The 26,979-nt window shown below is 33.5% G+C and overlaps 1 protein-coding gene across 8 annotated transcripts in view; it reads right to left on the reverse strand.

Annotated features, from left to right (window-relative positions):
* Positions 1-10,615: 10,615 nt before the first annotated feature.
* IBTK (inhibitor of Bruton tyrosine kinase) overlaps positions 10,616-26,979 on the reverse strand; it is an 88,757-nt gene continuing 72,393 nt past the window's right edge. For 7 of the 8 annotated variants that reach the window (XM_057489380.1, XM_057489381.1, XM_036918795.2 and 4 more), the window contains 4 exons: positions 22,548-22,694; positions 13,176-13,247; positions 12,637-12,766; positions 10,616-11,879 (listed from right to left, as the gene is read on the reverse strand). In XM_057489380.1, coding sequence (XP_057345363.1) covers positions 11,748-11,879; positions 12,637-12,766; positions 13,176-13,247; positions 22,548-22,694 — 481 coding nt within the window. In that variant the 3' untranslated portion in view covers positions 10,616-11,747. The remainder of the gene's footprint in view (positions 11,880-12,636; positions 12,767-13,175; positions 13,248-22,547; positions 22,695-26,979) is intronic. The other variant, XM_036918794.2, reaches the window with a different exon arrangement.

The following is a 26,979-nucleotide window of genomic DNA, read 5'->3' on the forward strand; positions in this document are numbered from 1 at the left end:
ATTTTTGAATTCGGTTTGTTAGTATTTTTTTAAGTATTTTTGCATCTATGTTTGTAAGGGATATTGATCTGTAATTTCCTTTTTTTGTGATGTCATTGCCTGGTTTTCATATAGAGTGATGCTGGCTTCATGGAATGAGTTTGGAAGTATTTTCTCTTCTTCTACTCTTTGGAAAACTTTAAGGAGGATGGGTATTAGGTCTTCATTAAATGTTTGATAAAATTCAGTGGTGAAACCATCTGGTTCAGGAGTTTTGTTCTTAGGTAGTTTTTTGATTAGCAGTTCAATTTCATTGCTGGTAATTGGTCTGTTCAGATCTTCTGTTTCTTCCTTGGTCAGCCTTGGAAGGTTGTATTTTTCTGGAAAGTTGTCCATTTCTTCTACATTATCCAGTTTGTTAGCATATAATTTTTCATAGTATTCTCTAATAATTCTTTGTATTTCTGTGGTGTCGGTAGTGATTTTTCCTTTCTCATTTCTGAATCTGTTCATGTATGTAGACTCTCTTTTTTTCTTGGTATGTCTGGCTAGGGGTTTATCTATTTTGTTTATTTTCTAGAAGAACCAGCTCCTGCTCTCATTGGTTCTTTTTGTTGTTTTATTCTTCTCAATTTTATTTATTTATGCTCTAATCTTTTTTATGTCCCTCCTTCTACTGACTTTGGGCCTCATTTGTTCTTTTTCTAGTTTAATTAATTGTGAGTTTAGACTGCTTATATGGGATTGTTCTTCTTTCCTGAGGTAGGCCTGTGTTGCAATATACTTTCCTCCTAGCACGGCCTTGGCTGTGTCTCAGGGATTTTTGCAGTGTTGAATTATTGTTGTCATTTGTCTCCATATATTGCTTGATCTCTGTTTTTATTTGTTCATTGACCCATTCGTTATTTAGGAGCATGTTGTGAAACCTCCCTGTTTGTGGGGTTTTTCATTTTCTTTGCGCAATTTATTTCTTGTTGCATACTTTGTGGTCTGAGAAACTGGTTGGTACAACTTCAATCTTTTTAAATTTACTGAGGCTCTTTTTGTGGCCTAGTATATGATGTATTCTTGAAAATGTTCCATGTGCACTTGAGAAGAATGTGTATTCTGCTCTTTTGGATGAAGTGTTCTGTAAATGTTATTAGGTCCATCTGTTCTAATGTGTAGTTCAGTGCCTCTGTGTCCTTACTTATTTTCTGTCTGTTTGATCTGTCCTTCAGAGTGAGTGGAGTGTTGAAGTCTCCTAGAATGAATGCATTGCATTCTATTTCCCCTTTTAATTCAGTCAGTATTTGTTTCACCTATGCAGGTGCTCCTGTGTTGGGTGCATAGATATTTATAATGGTTATATCTTCTTGTTGGATTGACCCCTTTATCATTATGTAATGTCCTTTTTTGTCTCTTGTGACTTTCTTTGTTTTGAAGTCTATTTTGTCTGATACAAGTACTGCAACTCCTGATTTTTTCTATTAGTTGCATGAAATATCTTTTCCATCCTTTCACTTTTAGTCTGTTAATGTCTTTGGGTGTAAAGTGAGTCTCTTGTGGGCAGCATATAGATGGGTCTTGTTTTTTTATCCATTCAGTGACTCTATGTCTTTTGATTGGTGCATTCAGTCCATTTATATTTAGGGTGATTATCAATAGGTATGTACTTATAGCCATCACAGACTTTAGATTCGTGGTTACCAAAGGTTCAAGGTTAACTTCCTTACTATCTAAGAGTCTAACTTAACTCACTTAATATGCTATTGCAAACACAATCTAAGGGTTTTTTTCTTTTTGTCCTTTTTCTTCCTTCTCCATTCTTTACATATTAGGTATCATATTCTGTACTGTTTGTCTATCCCTTGATTGACTTTGGGGATAGTTAATTTAATTTTGCATTTGTTTAGTAATTAGCTGTTCTACTTTCTTTACTATGGTTTTATTACCTCTGGTGACAGCTATTCAACCTTAGGAACACTTCCATCTATAGCAGTCCCTCCAAAATAGACTGCAGAGATGGTTTGTGGGAGGTAAATTCTCTCAGCTTTTGCTAATCTGGAAGTTGTTTAATCCCTCCTTCAAATTTAAATGATAATCTTGCCAGATAAAGTAATCTTGGTTCCAGGCCCTTCTGCTTCATTGCATTAAATACATCATGCCACTCCCTTCTGGCCTGTAAAGTTTCTGCTGAGATGTCTGATGTTAGCCTGGTGGGCTTTCCTTTGTATGTGATCTTATTTCTCTCTCTGGCTGCTTTTACTAGTCTGTCCTTATCCTTGATCTTTGCCATTTTAATTACCATATGTCTTGGTGTTGTCTTCCTTAGGTCCCTTGTGTTGGGAGATGTGTGGATCTCCATGGCCTGACAGACTATCTCCTTCCCCAGATTGGGGAAGTTTTCAGCAACTACCTCCTCAAAGACACTTTCTATCCCTTTCTCTCTACTCTTCTTCTGGTATCCCTATAATGCAAATATTGTTCCATTTGAATTGGTCACACAGTTCTCTTAATATTCTTTCATTCTTAGAGACCCTTTTTTCTCTGTATGCCTCAGCTTCTTTGTATTCCTTTTCTCTAGTTTCTATTTCATTTATCGTCTTCTCCACCATAGCCAATCTGCTTTTAATATCCTCCATTGTGCTTTTCAATGATTGGATCTCCGACTGGAATTCATTCCTGAGTTCTTGAACATCTTTCCATACCTCCATTAGCATGTTAATGATTTTTATTTTGAACTCCCTTTCAGGAAGAGTCAAAGGTCCATGTCATTTAAATCTTTCTCGGTAGTTGTATTAATAATTTTACTCTGTACCAGGTTCCTTTGGTGTTTCATATTTATATATGGCGCCCTCTAGTGTCCAGAAGCTCTACTCTCCAGAGCTGCTCAGCCCCTGAAGCAATGTTGGGGGTCACAGGGGAGTGGGATTGGTGCCTGGGGGGAGGAGAGCTATTTCCTGCTTCCCGGCCTCTATGCCTGTCTCCACTGCCTGAACCAGTGCACCAAGCACACAGGTATAAGCTTTTGTCCCAGAGCAGCCAGATATCGATCACTGCTTTCCACAAGTAATGCTTTCCAGATTAGTCTCCAGGTAATCTGCCTGTCTTAGCTTTCCAACCCCATAATCAGAAGCAGCTAAATAACCATGAGTATCATGCAAGCATCATGAAATGTAGGTTTGTGCTCCCAGAGCAGATCTTCGGACTTAGGTATTCAGCAGTCCCAGGCCTCCATTCCCTCCCCATTCCATTTCTCTTCCTCCCACCAGTGAGCTGTGGTGGGCGAAGGGCTTGGGTCCTGCCAGGCCACAGCTTTGATACGTTACCGTGTTCCATGAGGTCTGCTCTTTCCTCCAGGTGTATGCAGTCTGGCACAGTCCTCTTTCCTGTTGCTCTCTCAGGGTTAGTTGTATTAATTATATTTTCGTATTATATGCAGTTTTAGGAGGAAGCCTCTGTCTCACCTCTCACACCGCCATCTTTAATCCTTTAGTTCTATGTAAATTTTAGGATTTATTTGCTCTAGTTCTGTGAAAAATGCCATTGCTATTTTGATAGGAATTGCACTGAATCTGTAAATTGCTTTGGGTAGTATGGATAAACAATATTAATTCTTTTTATTCATGAGCATAAAATACTTTCCATTTTTTCTTTCTTATTCAATTTCTTTCATCAATATCTCATAGTTTTCAAAATGCAGTTCTTTCAACTCCTTGGTTAGATTTATTCCTAGGTTTTTAATGTTTTTGCTGCAACTATAAATGTGACTGATTTCTTAATCTATTACTTTGTTATTTGTATGTAGAAATGCAACAGATTTCTGTATGCTTTGTATCGTGTGAGTTTTTAAAATTCATTTACTAATTCTCATAGATTTTGGTGAAGTCTGTAAGATTTTCTATATATAGTATCATTTTGCAAATAGTGAAAATTTTACTTCTTCCTTAGCAATTCGGATGCCTTTTCTTTCTTTTTCTTACCTGATTGCTATGGCTTGGCCTTCCAATATTATGTTGAATTGGAAAAACTCTCAGCTTTTCACAATGTGATGTTAATGTGGGTTTGTGATACATGGTCTTTATTGAGGTATGTTCCCTCTATAGCTGCTTTGCTGATAGTTTTTACCATGAATGTATGCTGAACTTGGTCAGATGAATTTTCATCATCGATTGAGATGACCATATGGTTTCTTTCTTTCCTTTTGTTAGTGTGGTGTATCACATTGACTGATTTGTGGATATTGAACTATCCTTGCATCCCTGGAATAAATCCCTTAGTCTTGGTGAATGAACCTTTTAATGTACTGTTGAATTTGGTTTACTAATATTTTGAGGATTTTTGCATCTATGTTCATCCAGGACAGTGGTCTGTAATTTTCTTTTGTAGTGTCTTTGTCTGCTTTTGGGATGAAACTGTCCTCACAGAATTAATTTGGAAGCTTTCCCTTCTCTTCAGTTTTTTGGCAGACTTTGAGAAGGATATATATTAACTCATCTTCAAATGTTTGGAGGAATTCTCATTTGAAGCCCTGTGATCCTGGACTTCTGTATGTTGAGAGTTGTTTGTTTACTGCTTCAATTTAATTACTAGGAATTGGCCTGTTCAAATTTTCTATATCTTCCTGATTCTGTCTCAGGAGATTGCATATTTCTAGGAATTTAACCACTTGGTCTAGGTTGTCCAATACTTTGGTATGTAATTTTTCATAATAATCTCTTATAGTTTGTATTTCTGTGGTATCACCTGCTAAATTCTCCTGCTGCATTTCTGATGTTGAGTCCTTTTTTTCCTTGATGAGTCTAGCTAGAGGTTTATCAATTTTGTTTCTCTTAAAAGAACCAACTCATAGTTTCATTGATTCTTTTTGTTTTCTTTAGTCTCTATTTCTTTTATTTCAGATCTTTATTATTTTCTTCCCTCTACTAACTTCAGGATTTGTTTCTAGTTCCTTTAGGTGTAGGGTTAGGTTGTTTTGAAGTTTTTGTATTGAGATAGGCCTGCATCATTCAATTCCTTTCCGTACTGATTTTCTATCTAGATGATCTATCCATGAATGAATGCAAGTTGGGTGTTCAAGTCCCCTACTGTTATTGTATTACTATCAATTTCTCCACCCATGATTGTCAATATTTCCTCTATGTATTTATGTGCTCCTGTTTTGGGTGCATAGATATTTACAACTGTTACATCTTCTTGCTGGATGAGTCCTTAATCATTATATAATGTCTTTGTCTCTTGCTACAGTCTTTACTTTGAAGTGTATTTTGTCTGATATAATTACTGCTATTCCTGCTATTTTGTTGTTGTTTGTTTCTCTTTGCATTATTTTTTTCTACTCAGTTTCAGTCTCTGTGTCTTTAGGTCTGAAATGAGTCTCTCATACACAGCATATAGATGGGTTTTATATTTTTATCCATTCAGTCACCCTGTATATTTTGATTGGAACATTTTGTCCATTTACATTTAAAGTAATTATTGATAGGTATGTATTACCATTTTGTTAAATGTTTTCTGGTTGTTTTTGTTCTTCTCTTGTTGTCTTACCTTATGTATGACTTTCTTTAGTGTTATGGTTGGATTCCTCTTTTTTTTCATGTATCTGCTATAGATTTTTGATTTGTGGTTGCCATGTGGTTTATATTTTACATCTTACACATATAGCAGTTTTTGTTGACAGTCACTTAAGTTCAAATACATTCTAATAGCACTACATTTTTAACTCCCCCTCCTTCATGTTTTATGTATCTGATATCTTAACACATTCAATGATTCCCTTAACTAATTTTTAGAAGTAGTTGATTTTATACTACTTTTCTTTTCTAACCTACATACTAGCTTTTAAGTGACTAGTCTACTACCTTTGCTGTTTGCTTTTATGAGTGAATTTTTTTCAAAATTTTTTTGCTTTTAGTTATGGCTTTTTCCTTTCCTCTTAAAGAAGTCACTTTAGCAATGCCTGTAAGGTTGGTTTAGTAATGGTGAACTCCTTTAAGCTACATTTATCTGAGCTCTTTATATTTCCTTCAATTCTGAATGACAACCTTGCTGGGTATTCTTGGTTGTAGATCTTTCTCTTTCAGCACTTTCAATATATTATGGCCACTCCCTTCTGGCCTGTAGAGTTTCTGATGAAAAAATCACCTGATAGCCTTATAGACTTAAGAAAGTATACCTACCTACCCTTGTGGGTAACTTATTGCTCTTCTCTTTCTGCTTTATTTTTCTTTGATCTTTAACAATTTAATTATGTGTCCCAGTATGGACCTCCTTGGAGTCAACTTATGTGGCACTCACTTTGCTTCCTGGACCTGGATATCTCTTTCCTTACAGGTTTTCAGCTATTACTGCTTTAAATAAGTTTTCTACTCTTCTCTCTCTTCCCTGGGACTCATAATATGAATATTAGGATGTTTGATGTTGTCCTTGAGCTCCCTTTATACATCATTTCTTGCTATTCTTTTTCCTTCCTTTGATTCAGCTTGAGTGCTTCCCATTACTCTGTCTTCCAAATCACTGATCTGCTCTTCTGCATTCTCTAAACTTCTATTGATTCTCTGTGGTGTATTTTTCATTTCATTTATTGGATACCTCATCTCTTATTTTTTAGTATTTTTTATCTCCTTGAAGAGGTTCCCACCGAGTTCATCTACTCTCCTCTACAGTTCGATATCTTTATAACCATTACTTTAAACTCTATGTCAGGTAGATCACTTTTTATTTCATTTAGTTCTTTTTCTGAGGTTTTGTCATGTTATGAAATAGGAAGAAACTGAATTAATAACTAAAAATCTCCCCACAAAGAAAATCTAATAACCAGATGGCTTCACTGGTTAATTCTATCAAACATTTAAATAAGAAATAATCATCAATAAACACTTCCAGAAAATAGAGGAGGGAACACTTCTCAACTCATTCTGAGAGTCCATTATTATGCTGATTCTCAGGCCAGAAAAAGATAGCAAAAGAAAACCACAGACCAATAGCCCTCAGGAATTATAAAAATCAAAAACGCTTAATGAACTATTAGCAAACCAAATTCCCAGCTTTTTCTGAGGTGCTGTTAATGGCCCATTTTTAAACCTACTGGTAAATCACTGAACTGATTTTTTCCCCCCTCTTGTGCAGTTGTTTTCTTATGGCTCAAGATTTTAAAAGATTTAAACACACACATGCAAAAAAAGAAAAGAAAGCCTAGTCTATGTCTTCAAAGTATTTTAGTAAAAGATAAAGCCTACAAAAAAAAATCATGACAATATAACAAGTAACCTAAAAGGTATAAAGTGTTAAAAGGAAAGATGAACATAGTTGATCATGTTTGCTGTTTTTAGTTTTATTTTTGAGGAGACATGCAGAGAAAAAAACAAATATAAAGGAGACAGAATTTGTGTTTCCCTAATTATAGATAGGTGAAATTTCAATAGGTGAAGAGAGAAAAATATAGGCAGAGATCTGCACAAGCAAAGCTGGAAACCTATTTGGGAGAAACTTCAGGCCAGGCCTGGCTCTGTCACTACATGTAGAGATGAAAAACAAAAAAATCACTTAAAGGAAATATGAAGTTACTTATTACAACAGGGCATAACTAAGTTTTCAGAGCAGGGAAGAGAGAAGACATGCTTTGGGGATATTAGTTTGCAATTTAATGAATTTAATGGACTGGACCAGGGAGACAGAGAAAGGGTAGCAGTTAAGGAACTAAAGCACTGTTTCTCAACCACTATCTCAACTTTCAGGAGCTGGTGAGATCAACACTACTTTCATAACATGTTATTTGCCTTTTTCAATCTCAATCTCTCAAGTTTCCAGATACTATATGATATGTAATAGTACGACAGTTTGAAGGCAGAAGTAGATATGAGAATCTAGGAGTCCTCTATTAAAGTAGGCAGTAAAGATGTAAACCTGAAATAATGAGTTATATATTTTTATATATAGAAATATAATCCCTCTTCTTACTCATTTTGTTTTGTAAAATAGTTACATTTTCACTATAAATGTTATAATATTAGCACATGATGGTTTATGATTTTTAAAGGACTAAATTTTTTGAAGTTTGTTCTAATTTTAAATACATTAAATATGGATAAATGTTAACACATATAAACAAGGGCACTTTGGAATCCTCAATACTTTTTATCAGAATGAAGGGGTCCTGAAAGTAAAGATTTTGAGAATTTTTGAAAATAAGGATATTAAATATAGTAGTGGTAATAAGAATGAAATGGAAAAGATTAAATAAAAGATATTTCAGAGACAGGATTGATAGGAGTTGGACAACGAATAAATATGGGGGAAAAATGAGGAAAGAGACAGGTATCCAAAGTTCAGCCAGAACGATTTGGGGGAATGACAAATTAAGAGAGATAAGGAAATAAAAAAGATCAGAGAGTTTGGTAGTGACAAGAATTTGGTTTTAATACAAATGAAATGCCAGGCAAGCAGCCAAGTAAAGACATAGAAGAAAGTGAAATACATAAGGGCTAAGATATAGTTTGATGAGATATGGAAGCAACCTAAATGTCCATCAGTAGATGAATGGATAAAGAAGATGTGGTACATATACACAATGGAATATTACTCAGCCATAAGAAAAAAACAAATCCTACCATTCGCAACAACATGGATGGAGCTAGAGGGTATTATGCTCAGTGAAGTAAGCCAGGTGGAAAAAGACAAGTACCAAATGATTTCACTCATATGTGGAGTATAAGAACAAAAGAAAACTGAAGGAATAAAACAGCAGCAGAAGCACAGAAACCAAGAATGGACTATAGTTACCAAAGGGAAAGGGACTGGGGAGGACAAGTGGGAAGGGAGGGATAACGGCGGGAAGAAAAGAAAGGGGGCATTACGATTAGCATGTATAGTGTTGGGGGGGCACGGGGAGGGCTGTGCAACACAGAGAAGACAAGTAGTGATTTTATAGCATCTTACTATGTTGAAGGACAGTGACTGTGATCTTGGTGACAAGTAGTGATTTTACAGCATCTTACTATTTTGATGGACAGTGACTGTGAACGGGGATGTGGGGGGGACTTGGTGAAGGTGGGGAGTCTAGTAAACATAATGTCCTTCATGTAATTGTAGATTAATGATACCAAAAAAAAAAAAATTAGAACACTTACTGGCAAAAAAAAAAAAAAAAGATATAGTTTGATGGTCATGTGTGTAGGAAAGAGCAGTTTTGGTATATTACATAATTGTCACTTCAAGGAAAAAATATGTACATAAGGATTACCATGAATATCTTAGATTACTTTTCCCCAATTCCTTGGTTGAAGGTTGCTGTAGTTTCTTCTGAAAACATCTTTTGTACTGAAAATTCTGTAAGCTTCTGGGTTACATTTGTTTTTAGTAAGTGCTTTTTATATTAATCTTAGTCTTAGCTAAGTTGCTATAAAGAATTAGCAATTCTAAGAGGTAGTCTGGTGTAACTTATACAGGAACCAGACAGAAAAGACTGAAGACTTCAGTCTTAGTCACTTTCTCTAGAGTTCACATTCTTTAAAATTTACAAAATGAAGAGAATATGCAAGGTTAATCTGTAAGGGTTATTCAGGTCTAAAATTTTATGAAACAGCTATAAACTTCCTTATCATGAGCAAATACATAAAATCTAACCTCCAAAAGTTACAGATATTAACTAGCAATACCTTTCTCAAATGACTATATCTGATGTTCCTATGCAAAGTAGGATCATCTTAATTCTTACTACATCCATCTCTTTAAAAATCTAAGAGAGGTCTGAACCTTAGTATTTTGTAAAAAAAAAAAAAAACTAGACCTCACCTGACTGGCAGACTTCTTGATTTGTAAATTTTAAGCTTATTCTGCTCTGACACCTCCATATCCACCCTCAAGTCCCTACCTAACCATCACCTTCAAGGTAAAAGGGTTCTAAGACTGTTTTGGTCTATCTTAAGAACTTCTCTGATCCTTTAATTTGCCCATTTCTAGGTTTTTTTCAATTATATTATATCTTTCTTGAAGACATAGGATTAAAGATGAATTATAATAGGCAGAATAATATTATTGTTAGGGGAAATAACTCACTTTCCTAGTCTTCCTGGTGGCAATGTATCAGGCTATTATCTTTAAAATCATTTATGAAGAATTATAGTTTATAGCAGTGTTTATCTTTCACTTCCCTAGCCAAAGAACTCTTTTTTTCCCAAAATGAAATTTTATATAAAACTTCACTATTACACACGAAGAGTTAACTGCTCTGAGATTTGTAAAGGCCCCCAAAACCCATCCAGCTCTTGTCCCTCCTTCACATCCCATTCAACAAAGACCCTTAAAGGGTGCTTTGCAGGCAGCATGGAGTACACCATGAAAATCATCACTTTATAACATCTTTAAATATTAAAGATGCCAATATGCATGTAAGAACCAAAGCTTCAAATGAAATAATTATTTCAGAAGCCCTCTTTACCACATCAATAAAACATTATCAAATTCATTTCTTCTCAACTTAGTCAAACACACATAATATAAAACTTTTCACAGGTGCATTTGAAGAATACTGACCTTAAGCAGTCAAAGAAAGGATACAGCATCTATTTAAACAAATACTGGCTACAGGACAGTATATCAGGAGGAATAATTAGTAATAATAGATGTCAATTTAGTACAAGATAGCAAACACACATTAGCAGTGAAATGGACCAAGATTTTTATTGAACATATGCTTACAAGTTTGCTGCGTTTAGGTAGAGCTAACCTTCACACACTGAGTTAGTATTGCAGTGAACTGCCTCTATGTTCCTCTAGGCTTGTGTCTCAGAAACTAGAACATTTACCTTCCCAGTTTGTCTAAGTATTACAGCACAGATTTACCATGTTTTTAAAAAACTAAACCATTCAAAAACAAACCAAACAGCATTATGTGAAGAAAAGTGTTTACGTCTAGTCATATAACCCACTCAGAAAACTTCTGATTATATAATATTATAAAGGCAACTATTACCCAACTTTTTTCCAAACTACTCAATTCTTGTATGAATAATTAAGCATTTGTTTTTGAAAAATTTAATGTTTTAAGAAACTGATTCTCTCATTATCAGGCTTTTATAAAGTCTCTCTCCACCAAAAAAAAAACAAACCACAATGACTCCAGTTCTTATAAAGGAACTATTATCTTAGACAAGTGTTCAAAATAGTGTTCATATTTCTTTTCCACTGTACTCCACAGTTAAGTGCAAAATGGAGAATGTGCTGTTGAAACTGAAATATGACATATGAGCATTTCAAGCTTTAAACAGACCTAGAATATTCATAGCCTAATGAAAAAAGACACAAGAATGGAGGAATAAACTATTGTAGCAAATGTAAAATCTTGGCCATTAACAGATCAGAAGTAATGTCTGATGATCTTAAGCTCATCAATGTTATATTAAAAAAGAATTACAACAGATATTTGGCAAAAAATCATCTATATTATTGTCCCAAATTCTCAAATGGGAAGTTATTTTTAATGTACCACTCTTAAATTTCATACTTTGATCACTCGTTTTCCTTTTGAGACTATGCAGAAGAAATAATTCTATTTAAATTTAACCTAGTAAGTTTTCCTCTCACACATTTTTACCTAAGTTACTAAAATCACAATTCTAAGGAATTTCTTTTCAATCATACAAACATTATATGCTTAAACTGTTGTAAAGAAATTAGATTCTCATTCTACCTAGAATGACCTTTTACCCATGTAATTAAGAACTCTTTTCCACAATGTCTTTATAACCAAGATGATTTATGAAAAATGCATCTCAACTCCAAATGCACTAGCATCCATGCTTATTCCACAGAGGTACTGCCAGTGGTCCCTGCGATGTCCTTTCAACAATGACAAACTCATCAGGGTTGCCAAATGCCTCATAGAAAACCAATAAATCCTGTATCGCATGCTCCTCAATCTGAAAGCGGGGAGGGAAAAAAAGGAAGGCTTGCTTTACTTTCCTAATTATAACTACGCAGGATTATATTAGCTTTCTCATTTGCTTTTATGGGATATCACTTTCTTTGGATACAAGATAGCAAATTAATTCAGTTATCCTATTATCCCATTGATAAGGAGAAGACTTCAGTCCTGCAATATAATAAATACCCACCCTCCTTTCAATTTTAATCTTGAAAAGAAGGAAAACAGAAAGTGAAAACAGTTGGAATCCATTCATTCCAACAGCTTCATTCTGTGAGACATTTTCTATTGTATAAGTGTTCAAATTCTTACTTCTAAGTTTTCTAGGGTAACTATGGGTCTTGTCTGTTTCCAAACATGGCTCTCTGGTCTTTCAGCTAAGTCTGTAGAATTTTAACATCCCTCTAATAAACTCTCTTCTCCTTAAGGTAACCAGAGGTGTCTGTTGCTTACAAACTAAGAACTCTTACTGATACAGAAGCCAGGTATAGCACTAGATAATGCCAAATTCTCTACTGATCACTTTTAAAAACTAAAATAGTCCAAAGTATCACCAGTGCTAAAAATACTACTTTTATCTCAATTTATTACTTTTGAATTATTGCTAAATGTCTCAAATAAGTTTTATATTGCATTTACATTTTAATGTGATAAATATATGCACAAAGCAAACATAACTTTCATCAGGATCTAAAAATCAAATGTAGTGTAGTTCTTCCCTAAAATTAAAACCATCTAGGCATGTTACATACCTGAATCAAAGCCAAGGGTTTTTCTCGACTTCTGATAAGAGCTGCTTCCTGTTGTAGTTCTTCTTCTACAATAGATGCAAAAGTGACTGGGGCCACCATGGATGAAGCACTCAATGACGACAGCCAGGGACTGAAAAGAACAGTAATAATGATTTTTCATTCATCTTCCCAAACATTACAGAAAAAATCTCTTCTGAAATGCTCTAATAGTGTTATACTTTTTCCCAGTGACCTACAATAATATAAAGGGGGTTGGAAGCTTTTACATTTCTATGTACAGAATGATGAGTGAAAAAATAGAAGAAAGGAAAACATTATTTTATTTAGTGTTATAGAGAAAACTTTGAAAAACACCAAAAAGTGAGATGGAGCAGAAGAAATATACCTAGACAGAAAGGTTTATTCAAACCATGGAGTAGACAGTATTCAGACTATAAATTCTATTCAATATCATAATATTCTCAATTTTTTAATATCCTCTTTCAGTTCTCAACAACAGCCTTGCTCTGGAGGCCCCAGAGCTAATCAATTAACCTTACTTGGGACTGTCTAGATGTGGTAAATCTGAAGTATGGTTGGCTTCTGGTCCTAAGGTACCATGAGTGAAGCATCTGCAAAACAAATACCAAAACTGGAGACTAAAGTTTCTAGTAACAGTAGTGAAAGTGCTTATTAATAGGAATAGAGGAGGAATTGTAGGCTCCTGCCTCAGGATACAAATTAAAGTATGCCATCAGACTTACCTTTAAAGTTGTAAGTGAACAAAAAAAAATCCATAGGTAGTTATAAAATCTTCTGTATAAAATACCATAGGGGAAGATCTTTGCAACAAATGGTTGATTTCTTCTAATACTGATTCATGTACCCAATTATTGTTACCAAACACATTAGGAAATACAACTTTGTGAAGACTGTATTGCATTAATATTTTATAAACAGAAATGACAAATTAGCAGCACTTTAAAAATATAAAGATACCAGATAATTAGCAGCCAAATTTAGCAGATAGTGACTAATATAGTAAGTACTTTGATAAGCTAGGAATTATAGATTAGAAATACAAGACATGATCTCTATGTTCTAAGAACTCACAAACTATATGAGGAAACAACATATAAAATAATACTACAGAAAAGAATTTTAAGTCAGTATCTAACACACTGACATTTACTGACTATAAGAACTATAAAAAACAAAAAGATTTCAAAGTGCCTCATTCAGAAGACAGTAGAAGAGGTGTAGGATGATGAGGTGGGTAGGAAGCTTTCCTATATGGGAAAAAATTCAAGAGACTAGAAAGACTGGCTTAACTGTGGAACAGAACCAGAAAGATACCTAGAAATTATCTGTATTAATTCAATGCCCTCTTTCAGCAATGAGAAAAATTTAGGTCTAGATGGGTTTAACAACAGCAAGTCAGAGAGTGAAAAGTCAGAGCCTCTACTTTTGACTTCCTGCTTCAGTTACTCACACTGATAGGGTATGTGTAGCACAACAGTGCTGAAAATCAGACTGATTAAAACTTAGTCCCTCTCCCCTTAAAAAACTCTGGTAGGAGAGATTAAAAATTTTTTTTAACAATGTGAGAGCACTATAATTGTTTTCTGTACCAATATGCACACAGTACTACAGATTGACAGGCTAAATTAATATAATGAGGAGGGTATATACCACAGGCTTCACTAAGGTTAAAGCTGAGGAGAATGGCACTGAGATAGGGTTTTGGTTATAGAAATACACGGAATGGTAACGGTTTTGGTGATTTAAGGTAGACTGTTCTCTTCAATAAACATAAAGACTGAATTAGGAGTTTAGAAGAGATTAAAGGGAAATAAAATAAAAATGTAACAGTAGGGTCTGAGTATGAAAAGCCTTGAAAACCAAAACATTTAGACCTATTTGTGCGCAAATTTATTGAAGAGTATTTTCATGTATGTCATCTCATTTAATCTTTGCAATACTGTGTGAAAAAAAGTATATATTATTTTCATTTTACTGATTATAGAATTAAGACTCAAAGAACTTTATATAATTTGCCTGATTCACAGGTTGGCTAAGTGGTAGAGGTGGAACTTAAATCCACATCTTTTTCATTCAGAGTGCAGTGAGTTTTCTATTATCATAAAGCAGATTTTATTTCTACTATTCTCCTTAGTACAGAATACATTCCACTATAAATGCCTCCTCATTATTTAAAGACTGGCTCAAATATCACCTTTCCTCTGCTTCAACGGCATTTCAACTGCTGTTACAGAGTTTCATACACTGTTATTATTATTTACATGTCTATCTTAACTGCTAGGCTAGTCTTTCAAGGTACAGAATTCTGTTTCATTCATCTATATCTCAATGTGCAGCAGAACACCTGGACTAGTTGTTTGTAAAAAATTAGAGAATAACTGAAGCGGAAAGCCAAGGAAAGCCAAAGAATTCTAAGTATATGATAAAATTAAAAGCATGTGTTTTTTTAAAAGTTCTTTATTCCTTTGAATTACTGATAACATTTTTCTTCTGGATGTTAGGTACTGCCATACAAAATAAAAGGAAAATAGGTAGTTATAGGATTCTTAGTTTTCATGAACTTCTATGACTTGAAACCTGCTGGATACCTGACCTATGACCTTATTTATTACAAAATAAGTCTCCAGGATGAAGTAAAAACAAAAACAAAAAAACTTCCAGCCAAGAGAAAAATGAAGCCAGGGAGATAGGCAAGAAAGCTGTTGAGATAAATATTATGAGAAGGTGAGAATACAGGCTAGAATGATTGTAAAATATAATATATGGAAAAAAATTCTACATTCTGATGGAATAGATAGTAACTTTAGACAGAAAATAAATGCAAATTTCATGAGTTAAGTTCCTTGTATGGTCCTAAGGTCTGTCCAAGGCTGGATATTAGAGGCCTTTTCGAACATTAAAGCATAACAAAGAATAGACACAGATAATGACTAAAGTGGTCCTCAAAAATAATCCTGGTGTTAGGATCAGCTAGTATTTTCACACTTATCAAAGAAATGCAAAAAATAATGTAGAACGAATTATTATTTAATTTTTAAGTAAGAAGAAGCAACTACAATCTGTCTTCAAATATGGCATGTCATTGGCTAACAAACTTGAATATTACGACTCAAGTTTTTATATTTAGTCCCTGTAAATCAAAGTTAAGCAATCAGAGCTTAAGCGTATATCATTTTGTCTATGTAACATTTAATAAAGTATTTTCATATATATTATCTGATATAAGCCTTACAATAAACCTATATGATTAATTACTGTTCTCATTTTATACCTGATGAAAGTAAGGGCCAGCAAGGTTCACAGAGGGCTATTGTAAGCATCAGATTGAAACTCAAAATCTCTTTCATAAGATTACAATCCCCAAATTCTTTCCACTAGTGATTTTTCAATAGACCTCATTAATTATAAATTTACCCAAATAACTAAGTCTGTCAAAATTTCATCTTAAAATAAAACAAAATTGTTAAATAAAACAGAACTATGACTAAACAAATACCAAAAATATTCTAAGCTCTCAGATAAAAAATTAGTATTACTAACACCATAGAATCAGAAATAAGTATTTACCAGAAACAGACATACCAAAAGACCGTATGAAATTTAGCCTCTGAAAGTAAGAACAACACAAACAGCTTGGCTAAATTTTCTTGCATTTTTGTTCAAACTGAAGAACATTAATCTTGCCAAATTTAGACTAAGAACTACTTTTTGCTCATATAGCTAACTTTTTATTTTTAAAAAGAATTTTGTATTAGCTTAATTACAAAGATTTTTATATAAGATTAGAACTTGATATAACGATTCTGTCTCACAAGTAGTTTTTCTGACTAATAAGAAACACAAGATCACATTTTGTGCCCAGAATTACATAAGGAAGTATTTAAGTGAAAGGAAAATAGAACACATGAAAATGAAAAAGAACATATAAATAACAAACAAGTGGAAATTGTACAAATCCCTCTTTTCTACATTTGAACATCCTCAAATAACATTGCCATTCTTAGGTTTCCCTACCCTTGGGGGAAAAAAATAACATTTTCCACAATTAAAACAAGAATGTATGATTTGTGGAATTTCCTGAGATGAACCCCCCAACCCTGCCATCCCAGGTTCCTAAAGGACCATAAGCATTCCTGTTTTCTTGCTGTAATTTCTACTTCCTCTGCTCTAGAGAGTACGACAAAATATGTATTCAAAATAAAATATACATCAATATTTTTTCTAATATTATTCATACGGCCATAAATATAATGATCAAATACTTGGGATTGAATAAGAAGTGTCTATGAACTAATATTCAAACCCTTCTTCCTCAATGAAGTTTTTCCTGACAATTCTAACCCATGGTCTTTTTTTCCTTCTCTGAACTACTCATGTGGCTTTTAATCATATATTGCTTTGTGACTTCTTTAATACTGTTACATTCTATTGTAAAACTGTAATTTCATTCTTCTTTCACTTAACTCCTGTGTGTGCATATTTAGATCTATCAACTAGATTTCAAACACATTTAAAGCTGGATATTTACATTACATTTTTATGTATACTCAAGAGATAGGCTAGCAGAATATTGTGCATATATTAGGTATTCCATAATTTGGTGAATTTTTTTTGGATATATTAACATTTCATTATATTTCTCTTTTATCCATGTCTTTTAAAAAGTTTTAATATAGTCTACATACAATTTTAGAGGAAATTGTTTCCAGCATATTATGACATCAGCTATTCTCCAATTTATTAAAAAACTGAGTGCAAATATCATTTTGTAACTGCATAATAGTTATAAAAATGTAGAGTCCTAAATTATTTGTTTGACATTACAGATTATACTACATTTTCACACTTCAGATTACTTTCTTTTTTGTTTTATTGAAGCATCTTATGTTGGTTTCAAGTATGTAACAGTGGTCCAACAGTTACCCATATTATTAAATCCTCACCCCTACTAGTGTGGTTACTATCTGTCAACATAGAAAGAGGTTACAGAATCACTGATTATAGTCTCTATGTTGTACTACTATCCTCATGACCAATTTATATTATGACTGAGAATTTTTGGGTCCTTTTATCCCCCTCACCCTTGCCAACCACCCACTCCAACACCTCCTCAATGGTAACAACAGTCACTTCACAGTATCTATGAGTCTACTGCTATTTTGTTTTGTTTTTAGTATTTTCCTTTATCTGTTTTATTATTTTCTTAAAAAAAAACCCACTCATTGATTATATCATTTCTATGATGAAATTAAAAAATGAGACTCAAGTTGTTTTCTTTCTCAATGGTTTGATAACACACAGCTGTGAATCATGATACTATCATAAACTCCTTTCAAATTTCCAAAGCAGTATAATAGCACATGCCACTTTTCATAATTAAGAGCCCTGATGTTATAGCACACTCTAGTGATCAACTATGAAACCACAGATCCTTAATATTTTAAGAATTTCACAAAAGTAGTTATGCAAGTAAGAAAACTTCAATGTGTAGTGTTAATATTTAAAATGTAAATATTTCACAAATGAACTTAATGTTCACACCTTGAAATGTGTACATCAAAGGCATATAACATAAATCACTACATTAGAAAAAAAATGCTACTTAAAAAAGAGCTACAGTTTTCATGTATTCATCCCATCATTCACCAAGTGTTACTGAGCACTTAACTACACGCTAGGAAACATTCTAAGCTTTGGTGATTCAGTGTTGAGCAAAGAGATCAATCTTCCTTGCGCTTAATGAACGTATAGTTGAATATATAGACATTAAAATACTTGCAGTAGAAAACATTAAACAAAGAATCACACTAATAATAAGCACATTATGTGGAAAGTGTGATGAATAAGAAATGTTATAAGAACACCTAACATGAAGCTGACCAATAAGGGAAGTCAGACTTCTCCAAAGAATGTAACTGCATAGAGATTGAAAAGAAGAGTCAGTCTTAACCAGTCAAAGGGTGGAAAGGTGGCAAGAAGGAAATGCATTTGGGAAAACAAGAGAGGTTAGGTTGGCAAGAATATAGAGATCATGTTAAAAGATAAGGAGCTTGGCAGGATCCACACTATGTAGGCTTTGAAGACCATGTAAGAAATCTAGTTTTTATCCTAAGAGCAGTAAGATCTGCATTTTAAAAATAACACACTGGCTTAATATATTGGAGGAAAGGAAGAAAGGCTATAGCAAGACCAATTAGGAGGCTACTTAGGTTGCCCAGGTGAAAGACCACAATCTGAAAGAGGGAGATGGCAGGGAGATAAAGTTCAGTATATGGATTTGAGAAATATTTAAGAGACAAAACTGGCATGCCCTCATGACAGATGGATATCGGTCTGGAAGATGGATATGTCAAAGACTTGCAAATGCCACTTACAAAGGAAGAAAAATCAGAAAGAAGAATGAGCTGTTTTATGTTTTGTCTGTATTTTTTATTTTGGTTTTATGAGACGGTTATGAGGAAAGCATTAAGATTGGTTTTGGACATAAAGTTCACAGTGTTCCTAAACATCAAATAGGGTGGAGATATCAAGAAGATAGTTGGATAACTAGGTTTGAAGCTCAGATGACAGATGTGGGCCAGCAATATAAAGTTTTGAGTCTTTATAGTGTATTGCCTTTAACTAGCTGATCATAAAGGCTCATGAAATAGCATAGAAAGAATGTAAAGTAAAATAAGATGACCTGTAATTGAACTTCAAGTACAATGAATCATATAAAAACTCCATGGTGTTGGCAATATGGAGGTCACTGCTGAACTCAGCCTGAACTGTTTCAGTTTAGTAATGGGACTAGAAGCCAACGTGGATTAAGAAGTGAGTGGGAGCTGACAGCTCTTTTAAGAAATCTGGCTGTGAAGGGAGTAGGGAATTGGTAATGACAGGACGATTGCCAGAAAAAAGTGTGGAGGCTGAGTGAAAGATTATCCCCCAGACTACATGAGAGAGACGTGAGCACATTCAAAATTAGGTGGGAATAATCTACGTAAAAGTTAAAGGTTGAATATCCACAAGAAAAGAGAGGGCTAATTAATAGGTAAAGGCTTCTGAAGTGGAAAGGGTTTAAGATACAAGCACAGGCATAAATACTAGCCTAAAATAGAAGGTGTAACTCTTCTATTGAAAAATAAGAAAGAAGGATAAGATGAATACAAATAGAGACAGAAATGCATGTCTCACAGAAGGAAAATAAATTACATGTCTTACTATTTAAAAGCGTGGTTAATAAAACAACGCTCAAAATGCAACTGTACAGAACATAATATTCTTAATGTCTTTCTTATATCAAAAAGGACTATTATATTAAATTTATAAAAAGATTATAATAGATGAAGGGTCATTACAGAGGATACAAATAACCAATTAAAACTTTTTTTTCTAATTAAAAAAATTTATCTGGAATAGAAAAACCAACTAATGAGAGATGTATACATATTAACTATTTTAAAACATTTGTTTTTGATATACTTATGTATATAACAGACACACTTATGAAATATATATTAAGTATGTATGAGTTGTATGCCACTTACCAAGTGGCTCAAATGTAGTTGGACATAAACATTATTTTTACTGTAAGAGTTTAACCACACTAAGAGATTACATGCCACTTAGCAATGGAATAAAATTCCCTTCCCTCAACGTCTTTAAGAAAACTACTTACAAGATGCTCAATAGTTTTAAATTATTTAGGTTCGGTTCTTTACATTGTATCATAAAATATTCAACAAACATTTGTTGATATTTCTTAGTTTCTCTAAAATACATTTTTTGAAATGAATAAAAAACAATGTACATTCAAATACTTTTAATACATTGAACATCACTAGCATGTTAACTGATATTGCCAGGCTATTCATTTAGAGGACGCTGAGAGTTGATTTTTAAAAAATCATTATCAGTACTTATTTCAATCAGGATTTCCTTAATATTAGACAAAACAAAATGTAGAAAGAAACTGAGTACTCAGGTTAATATACTTCCTCTTCCTAATGTTTTGTACATTTTAATTATTTGTGTAAACTTTGGCACCTAGTGTAATGTCTGATATAGAGCAGGTAATTGATATATATTTGTCAATTTTAAGGTTACAAATGGTCTTACATCGCATCCAATTTTGTATTGATGAGCCTATAAAAACGGCCTTAATGTTCTCACTTTTTCATAAGTATACATTACATAAAAAAGGTTTGTTTTATATGTTAGAATAACATTTAAGATTTTTTTTAAATAGCATTCCACTGTCTGAAGTATTTGAAGTTAGGAGATAGACCAGATGACTTCTTCAGATCCTTTCTGATCTCTGATTTTCTGTATATACTAAGGAAATGCCTGAAGAACTTTGGTCCCATTATGTACATATCTATACTACGACAGTCACAATATCAAAAATAAAAATATGTTTCAACACTTCATCTAAACAGAAGCTGCCAATGTTCTTAGAAGAATGTAACAGTTCCTCAAGAGCTGCTTACTAGCAGCTAAGGTTAAACTAGTGTGGTTACCAGACGCCTCTCCTCACATCAATCAGAGTAGTTTATATTATTGTTTGATATGTTGAAATTGACATAAAATTTCGTTTCTAAAGAGGGGTAAAGGAAAAAAAAGTTGGAAAACCAACGAAAAAGTGTTTATCATTATGTAAAACAAAATATTAATATAGTCACAACTGACACTATATTACATTTTTATTTTGTCTGAAACATTAGGAATTAATATCTCCAGGAGATGTCATACTAGCAGAAATTTTTTTAAAAATTGCCATTTAGTCAATTAACTTTTTTCTTTCAACACTGGCTTATCTAATGCCCCAAGAATGTTCCCTTCTGAACAACATAAAAAGAGAATTTACATACTATGGCAGGGAAGCTATTTATATTAAAACATTGTTTTTAAATTATGTTTAGATTTTCATGTTTCTTGTAAGCATTTAAAATATGAAACATCTTTTTAAAATACATTTGACTTTAAAAAACAGTATCGAAAACAGCTGGAGAAAAATTGGAAATACCCAAATGTTCATCAACAGATACAGATAAGCAGATTGTTTTATATACATATAATGCATAAATCAGCAATAGAATGGAATTAAACTAGTGATACACATAACTTGCATGAATCAAAAACATGCTGAGTAAAACAGACTTTTATTTTTAAGTACATACTAAATGATTCCACCGATATAAAACCCTAGGACATACAAGCTAGTCTATATTGACATAAGTGGATCAGCAGCTGCCATGGGGAGCAGGATGAGGAAGAGAGGAAGGAATTACAAAGGAGTGTGAGGACACTTCTGAATAGACATGTTAAATTTGAATATAAGAGAATGCATAAAATTCTGCCTCGTAAGTATTTTTTTTCTTTTTTTTAAATACCACCAATTTATTATCTTACAGTTCTGGAGGTAAGAAGCCCACAGTCAGTCTCACATGCTAAAGTCAGAGGTCAGCAGGCTGGTTTCTTCTGGAGGCTTAAGGGGAGATCTCCTCACCTTTTCTAGCTTCTAGAGGCCACTTGCATACCTGACTTGGCCCCTTTTTTGTGATAGCATTACTCCCTCTCTGCCTCCCTCACAACTTTTTCCTCTCACTCTGCCCTCCTGTCTTATTTTTTTTTTTTTTTTTAATCGAACTACCATTGATATACAATCTTATGTTGGTTGCAAACAGACAATACAGTGGCTCAGCAGATGCCCGTCCTGCCTGAGCACTCAGCCTCCCTAGTGCGGTTAGGGGGCAGCAGTGCCGCACGGAGAATGCAGTCAATGATTCTGTGACGGCTTTCCACATTGACAGATAGTAACTGCCTCATAAGCTTTTAAAGATTATTTAAGGATGTAAAGCCACCACAGAACATTTTAAAGTACAAAATGTACAAGTTTATTTTATTACCTTACAACTTTTGAAGGCTGGGAATTTTCTATTCCTTTAAAACAAATTTTTTTGACATGATCTCCTGAATTATGGCCAATAATTGACTTTTTCTCTTCTATGAAATCTTGGAATGACTTGGATGAAACTGAATGTAGAGAAGATGCCCTATAAGAGAAAACAGAGATGACATAACATCCACTTTTTTAAAAGGCTGCTGCTAGAAGTCACAAGGGAACAATGCAGAGAATGTATAGCAAAGATTTCACAATAATATTACATAATTACAGTTTTTAATGTGACATTGGATTCTTGCTGTGAAGTTATCAAAACTACATGATTAGAAAAATCAGTGGAGACCAACACTGGAGTTAACCCAGATTTGAAATTAGCAATGATATTAAAAACAGCTATTATGACCATGCCTCAGGTAGCAACAACAAAATATATTCAGAATTAAAGAATAAGCTCAGCAGAAGAAAAGAAACTGAAAAGAACAAAATAGAAATTCAAGAACTTTTAGTACAATATTTAAAAAACAAAATTCACTAGATGGTACAGCAGATTGAAAGAGTGTCAGTAAACTTGAAGATAAATCAATAGAATGTTTTGAATTTGAAGAACAGAGAGAAGACTGAAAAAATGTAAGTCAACCATGGTGATTTATTGCATAACATTAAAATGTCTACTACCATAAGTGTACTTGGAGTCCTAGAAATAGAAGACAGAGATATGGCAGACAAAAATACTTTAAGAAACAATGGCCAAGCATTCCCCAAATTTGGTGGAAGACATGAATTAAAAAATTCAACAATTTCAGCAAGCCCCAAAGAGATACAAAGAAAACCACATTCAGGCAAATAATGAGCAAATCATTAAAAACCAAAGATAAAAAAACAAGATCTTGAATGTATCCACAGAAATACAAAACAGTATGAAAACACTGGTTTCTAATAAGAAATGAAGAAAGCCCAAAGACAGTGCAACAACATCTTTAATATGATGAAAGATGGGGAAAACAGTCAATCCAGAATTCTATATCCATATGAGTGAGCTTGAAAAATGATCATCTCCAAGTTGAGTTTGAATAGAGTAGAGTCCTGGCTGAACCTTGGTTATAGCTACATAGGAGACCTTGAGCCAGAAGCATCCACCTAAGTGATAACCCAGCTAAGCCTAAAAACTTAGGGAAAAAAAAAGAATACCTGATGTAATGGATTTTATCAAAATTTAAAACTTCTCAAAACACAATGTTAAGGAAATTAAACCTGAAACTACAAAGTGGAAGAAAATATTCATAAAGCCTGTATCTAACAGAGGTCTTATACCTAGAATACAACACTCTTACAATTTTATATTATGAAAATAAACAGCCCAATAAGAGGCGAAAGATCTGAAGGGACATTCCAAAAGTATGGAAATGGCTAATAAGCCCCTGAAAAATGCAACATAAACCACACCAGAATTGCTAAAATTAAAAAGATTAACTCTACCAAGTGTTGGAAAGAATGTGGAAAAATGGGAATTCTTAACATTGCTGCAAAATGATATGACAATTTAGAAAAACTGGTGCTTTTCTTACAAAGTAAAGCATTCATTTAACATGACCCAGCAATTGTACACATTATTATTTACTCAAGTGAAATAAAACCATATGCCTATTAAGACTTGTATATAAATAACATTTTCCATGAAAATTAACTGGAAAACAACCTATATTCTCAGTAATAACAAATTATCGATACATGAAACAACACGGAAGCCCCAAAATTTTACGCTGAATGAAGGAAGCTACATACAAAACAGACCATATGCCATTTATATGAAGCTCAAGAACAGGCAAAACTTAATCAGTGACAGAAACGTCATCAATGGTGACCTGGGGCATGGATGGTGCATGGGGATTGATTGAGAAATGGTACCGGGATGATGGAAAAACTTTTTAATCTTTACTGGGGTACTGCTTACATAGGTACATACATTTGTCAAAACTCCAACTATATACACTTGAAATTAGTGCTTTTACTATGTGTAAATTATACCTCAATGAAGTTATTTCAAAAAAACAGTATAGAATGAAATCTGCATTCCTTCCCAAATGACTAAGATGAAAAATGCCAAGTTTTGGTAGGGAGGTGGGAAAAGTTTAACTCTTAAATACTGCTAGATGAATATTTAGTAGTATCTATTAAAAATGAACATATGCATATCCTATGATCCAGTGATTCTATTCCTAGTTATATGCCCAAAAGAAATGCAAATATATATTCACCAAAGACATAAACTAGAATATCCATAGCATCACTAATCCTAATAGTTATCCAATGAATCTATTCAAATGCCAAAAGGAATTTAATAAATAAATGTGATATATTTATACAATGGAATATTAGAAAGCACTGGTTAAAACATGAATTAATTTCATAAATATAATATTGACTAAAAGAAGCAAGATTCATTGTATGCTTCTTTTAAATATATATATAAAAAAGGAGAAATTAACCCATGGATGACAGACATCAGGATAGTGGTTTGGTGACGTGGAGGAAGAATGGAAGGGTATCAGGAGAGAGATTCTGAGATGCTTGGTAATGTCACTTGATTTGAGTGCTGATTCCGCAGATGTGTTCAGTTTGTGAAAATTCAAACTATATACTTATGATAACTGTCTTCAAAGTGTATGTTTCAATAAAAAGTTAAACTAATTTAACATGGATAAAATATAGTAAGTAAAGGTGAGCTAACTAATCAAATACACACAAAATAAATCATACCCAGCATAGGTGTAATGCCTAGAGAATCAGTTAAGAATAAAATGTATTTTACAGTAAAATCCACAAAAAAAAGTAGGCAAAAAGTTACAAATCACTGATACAGACTATTTAGCTTCCAAAGATTTTATACTCAGATATTCAAGGTATAGAATCCTTTAATTCGACATCAGTGTTTTATTTTACAATCAAGAATGTAAAAAGAATTTGCAGGATTAGGCATGCACGCTGTTGTAGACTGCTGCTTGGGTTCAAATCTTGACTCTACAACACACTAGCTTTTTTTCTTTTTTAAACTGAAGTATAGTTGACATACTAAATGAGTTTCAGATGTAATGATTCAACAATTACATATATCCATTACGAAATGCTGACCATGACAAATGTAATTACCATGTCACCATACATAATTACAATAATATTGTCTATATTCCCAATGTTCTACTTTTCATCCTCATGACTTATTTTAGTACTAAGTTTGTACCTCTTAATCTCCTTCACGGATTTCACCCATCCCCCACCACTCTGCCCTCTGGCAATCACCAGACTGTTCTCTGTATTCATAAGTTTGCTATTTTGTTTGGTTGCTCATTTGTTTTTTAGATTCCACATATAAGTCAAATCGTATAGTATTTGTCTTTCTCTTATTTCACTTAGCCTAATACCCTCTAGGTCCATCCATGTTGTCAAAAATGGCAAGATTTCACTCTTTTCTATGACTGAGTAATATTCCATTGTGTATATGTACATCTTTATCCATTCATCTACTGATGGAGACTTAGGCTGCTTGCATGTCTTGGCTACTGTAAATAGTGCTGTAACAAACGGGTGCATATATCTTTTCAAATTAGTGTTTTCATTTTCTTTGGATAAATACCCAGAAGTAGAATTGCTAGGTCATATTTCTATTTTTAATATTTTGAGGAATGTCCATATTGTTCTCCATAATGCCTGCACCAACTTTCATTCCCACCAACAGCGCAGGAGGGTTCCCTTTCTCCACTTCTTTGCCACACCTGCCTTGTTGACACTAGCCATTCTGACTGGTATGAGGTGGTATCTCATTGTGGTTTTGATATGCATTTCCCTGATGAAGAGAAAATGGAGCATCTTTTCACGTGTCTATTGGCCATCTGTATGTCTCTGGAAAATGTTTCTTCAGGTCCTCTGCCCAATTTTTTAAACAGATGGTTAGTTTTTTGGGTGCTAAGTTGTATGAGTTTTTAATATATTTTGGATATTAACCCTATATTGACTATATCATTTGCAAATATCTTCTTTCACGCAGTAGGTTACTTTTTCATTTTGATAATGGTTTCCTTTGCTGTACCAAAAGCTTAGCTTGATGTAGTCCCAGTTACTTTTTTTCACTTTTGTTTCCCTTGCCTAAAGAAACAGATCCAGAAGAATACTGCAAAGGCTGTCCAAGAGTTTGCTTTTTTTTTTTTTTAGTTTTATGGTTTCAGATCTTACATTTAGGTCTTTAATCCATTTTGAAGTGGGTTTTTTTTTTCATGTGTGTACAATGTAAGAAAGTGGTTCAGTTTTCCCAACACCAATTATTGAAGACATTGTATTTTCCTCACTGCACATTCTTCTTTGTTTTGTCATAGATCAATTCACCGTTTAAGTATGGACTTTTGGACCCTCTATTCTGTTTTGTTGATCTATGTGTTTATTTC

Source organism: Manis pentadactyla, chromosome 12 (assembly GCF_030020395.1).
Source record: "Manis pentadactyla isolate mManPen7 chromosome 12, mManPen7.hap1, whole genome shotgun sequence".
NCBI lineage: Eukaryota > Metazoa > Chordata > Mammalia > Pholidota > Manidae > Manis > Manis pentadactyla.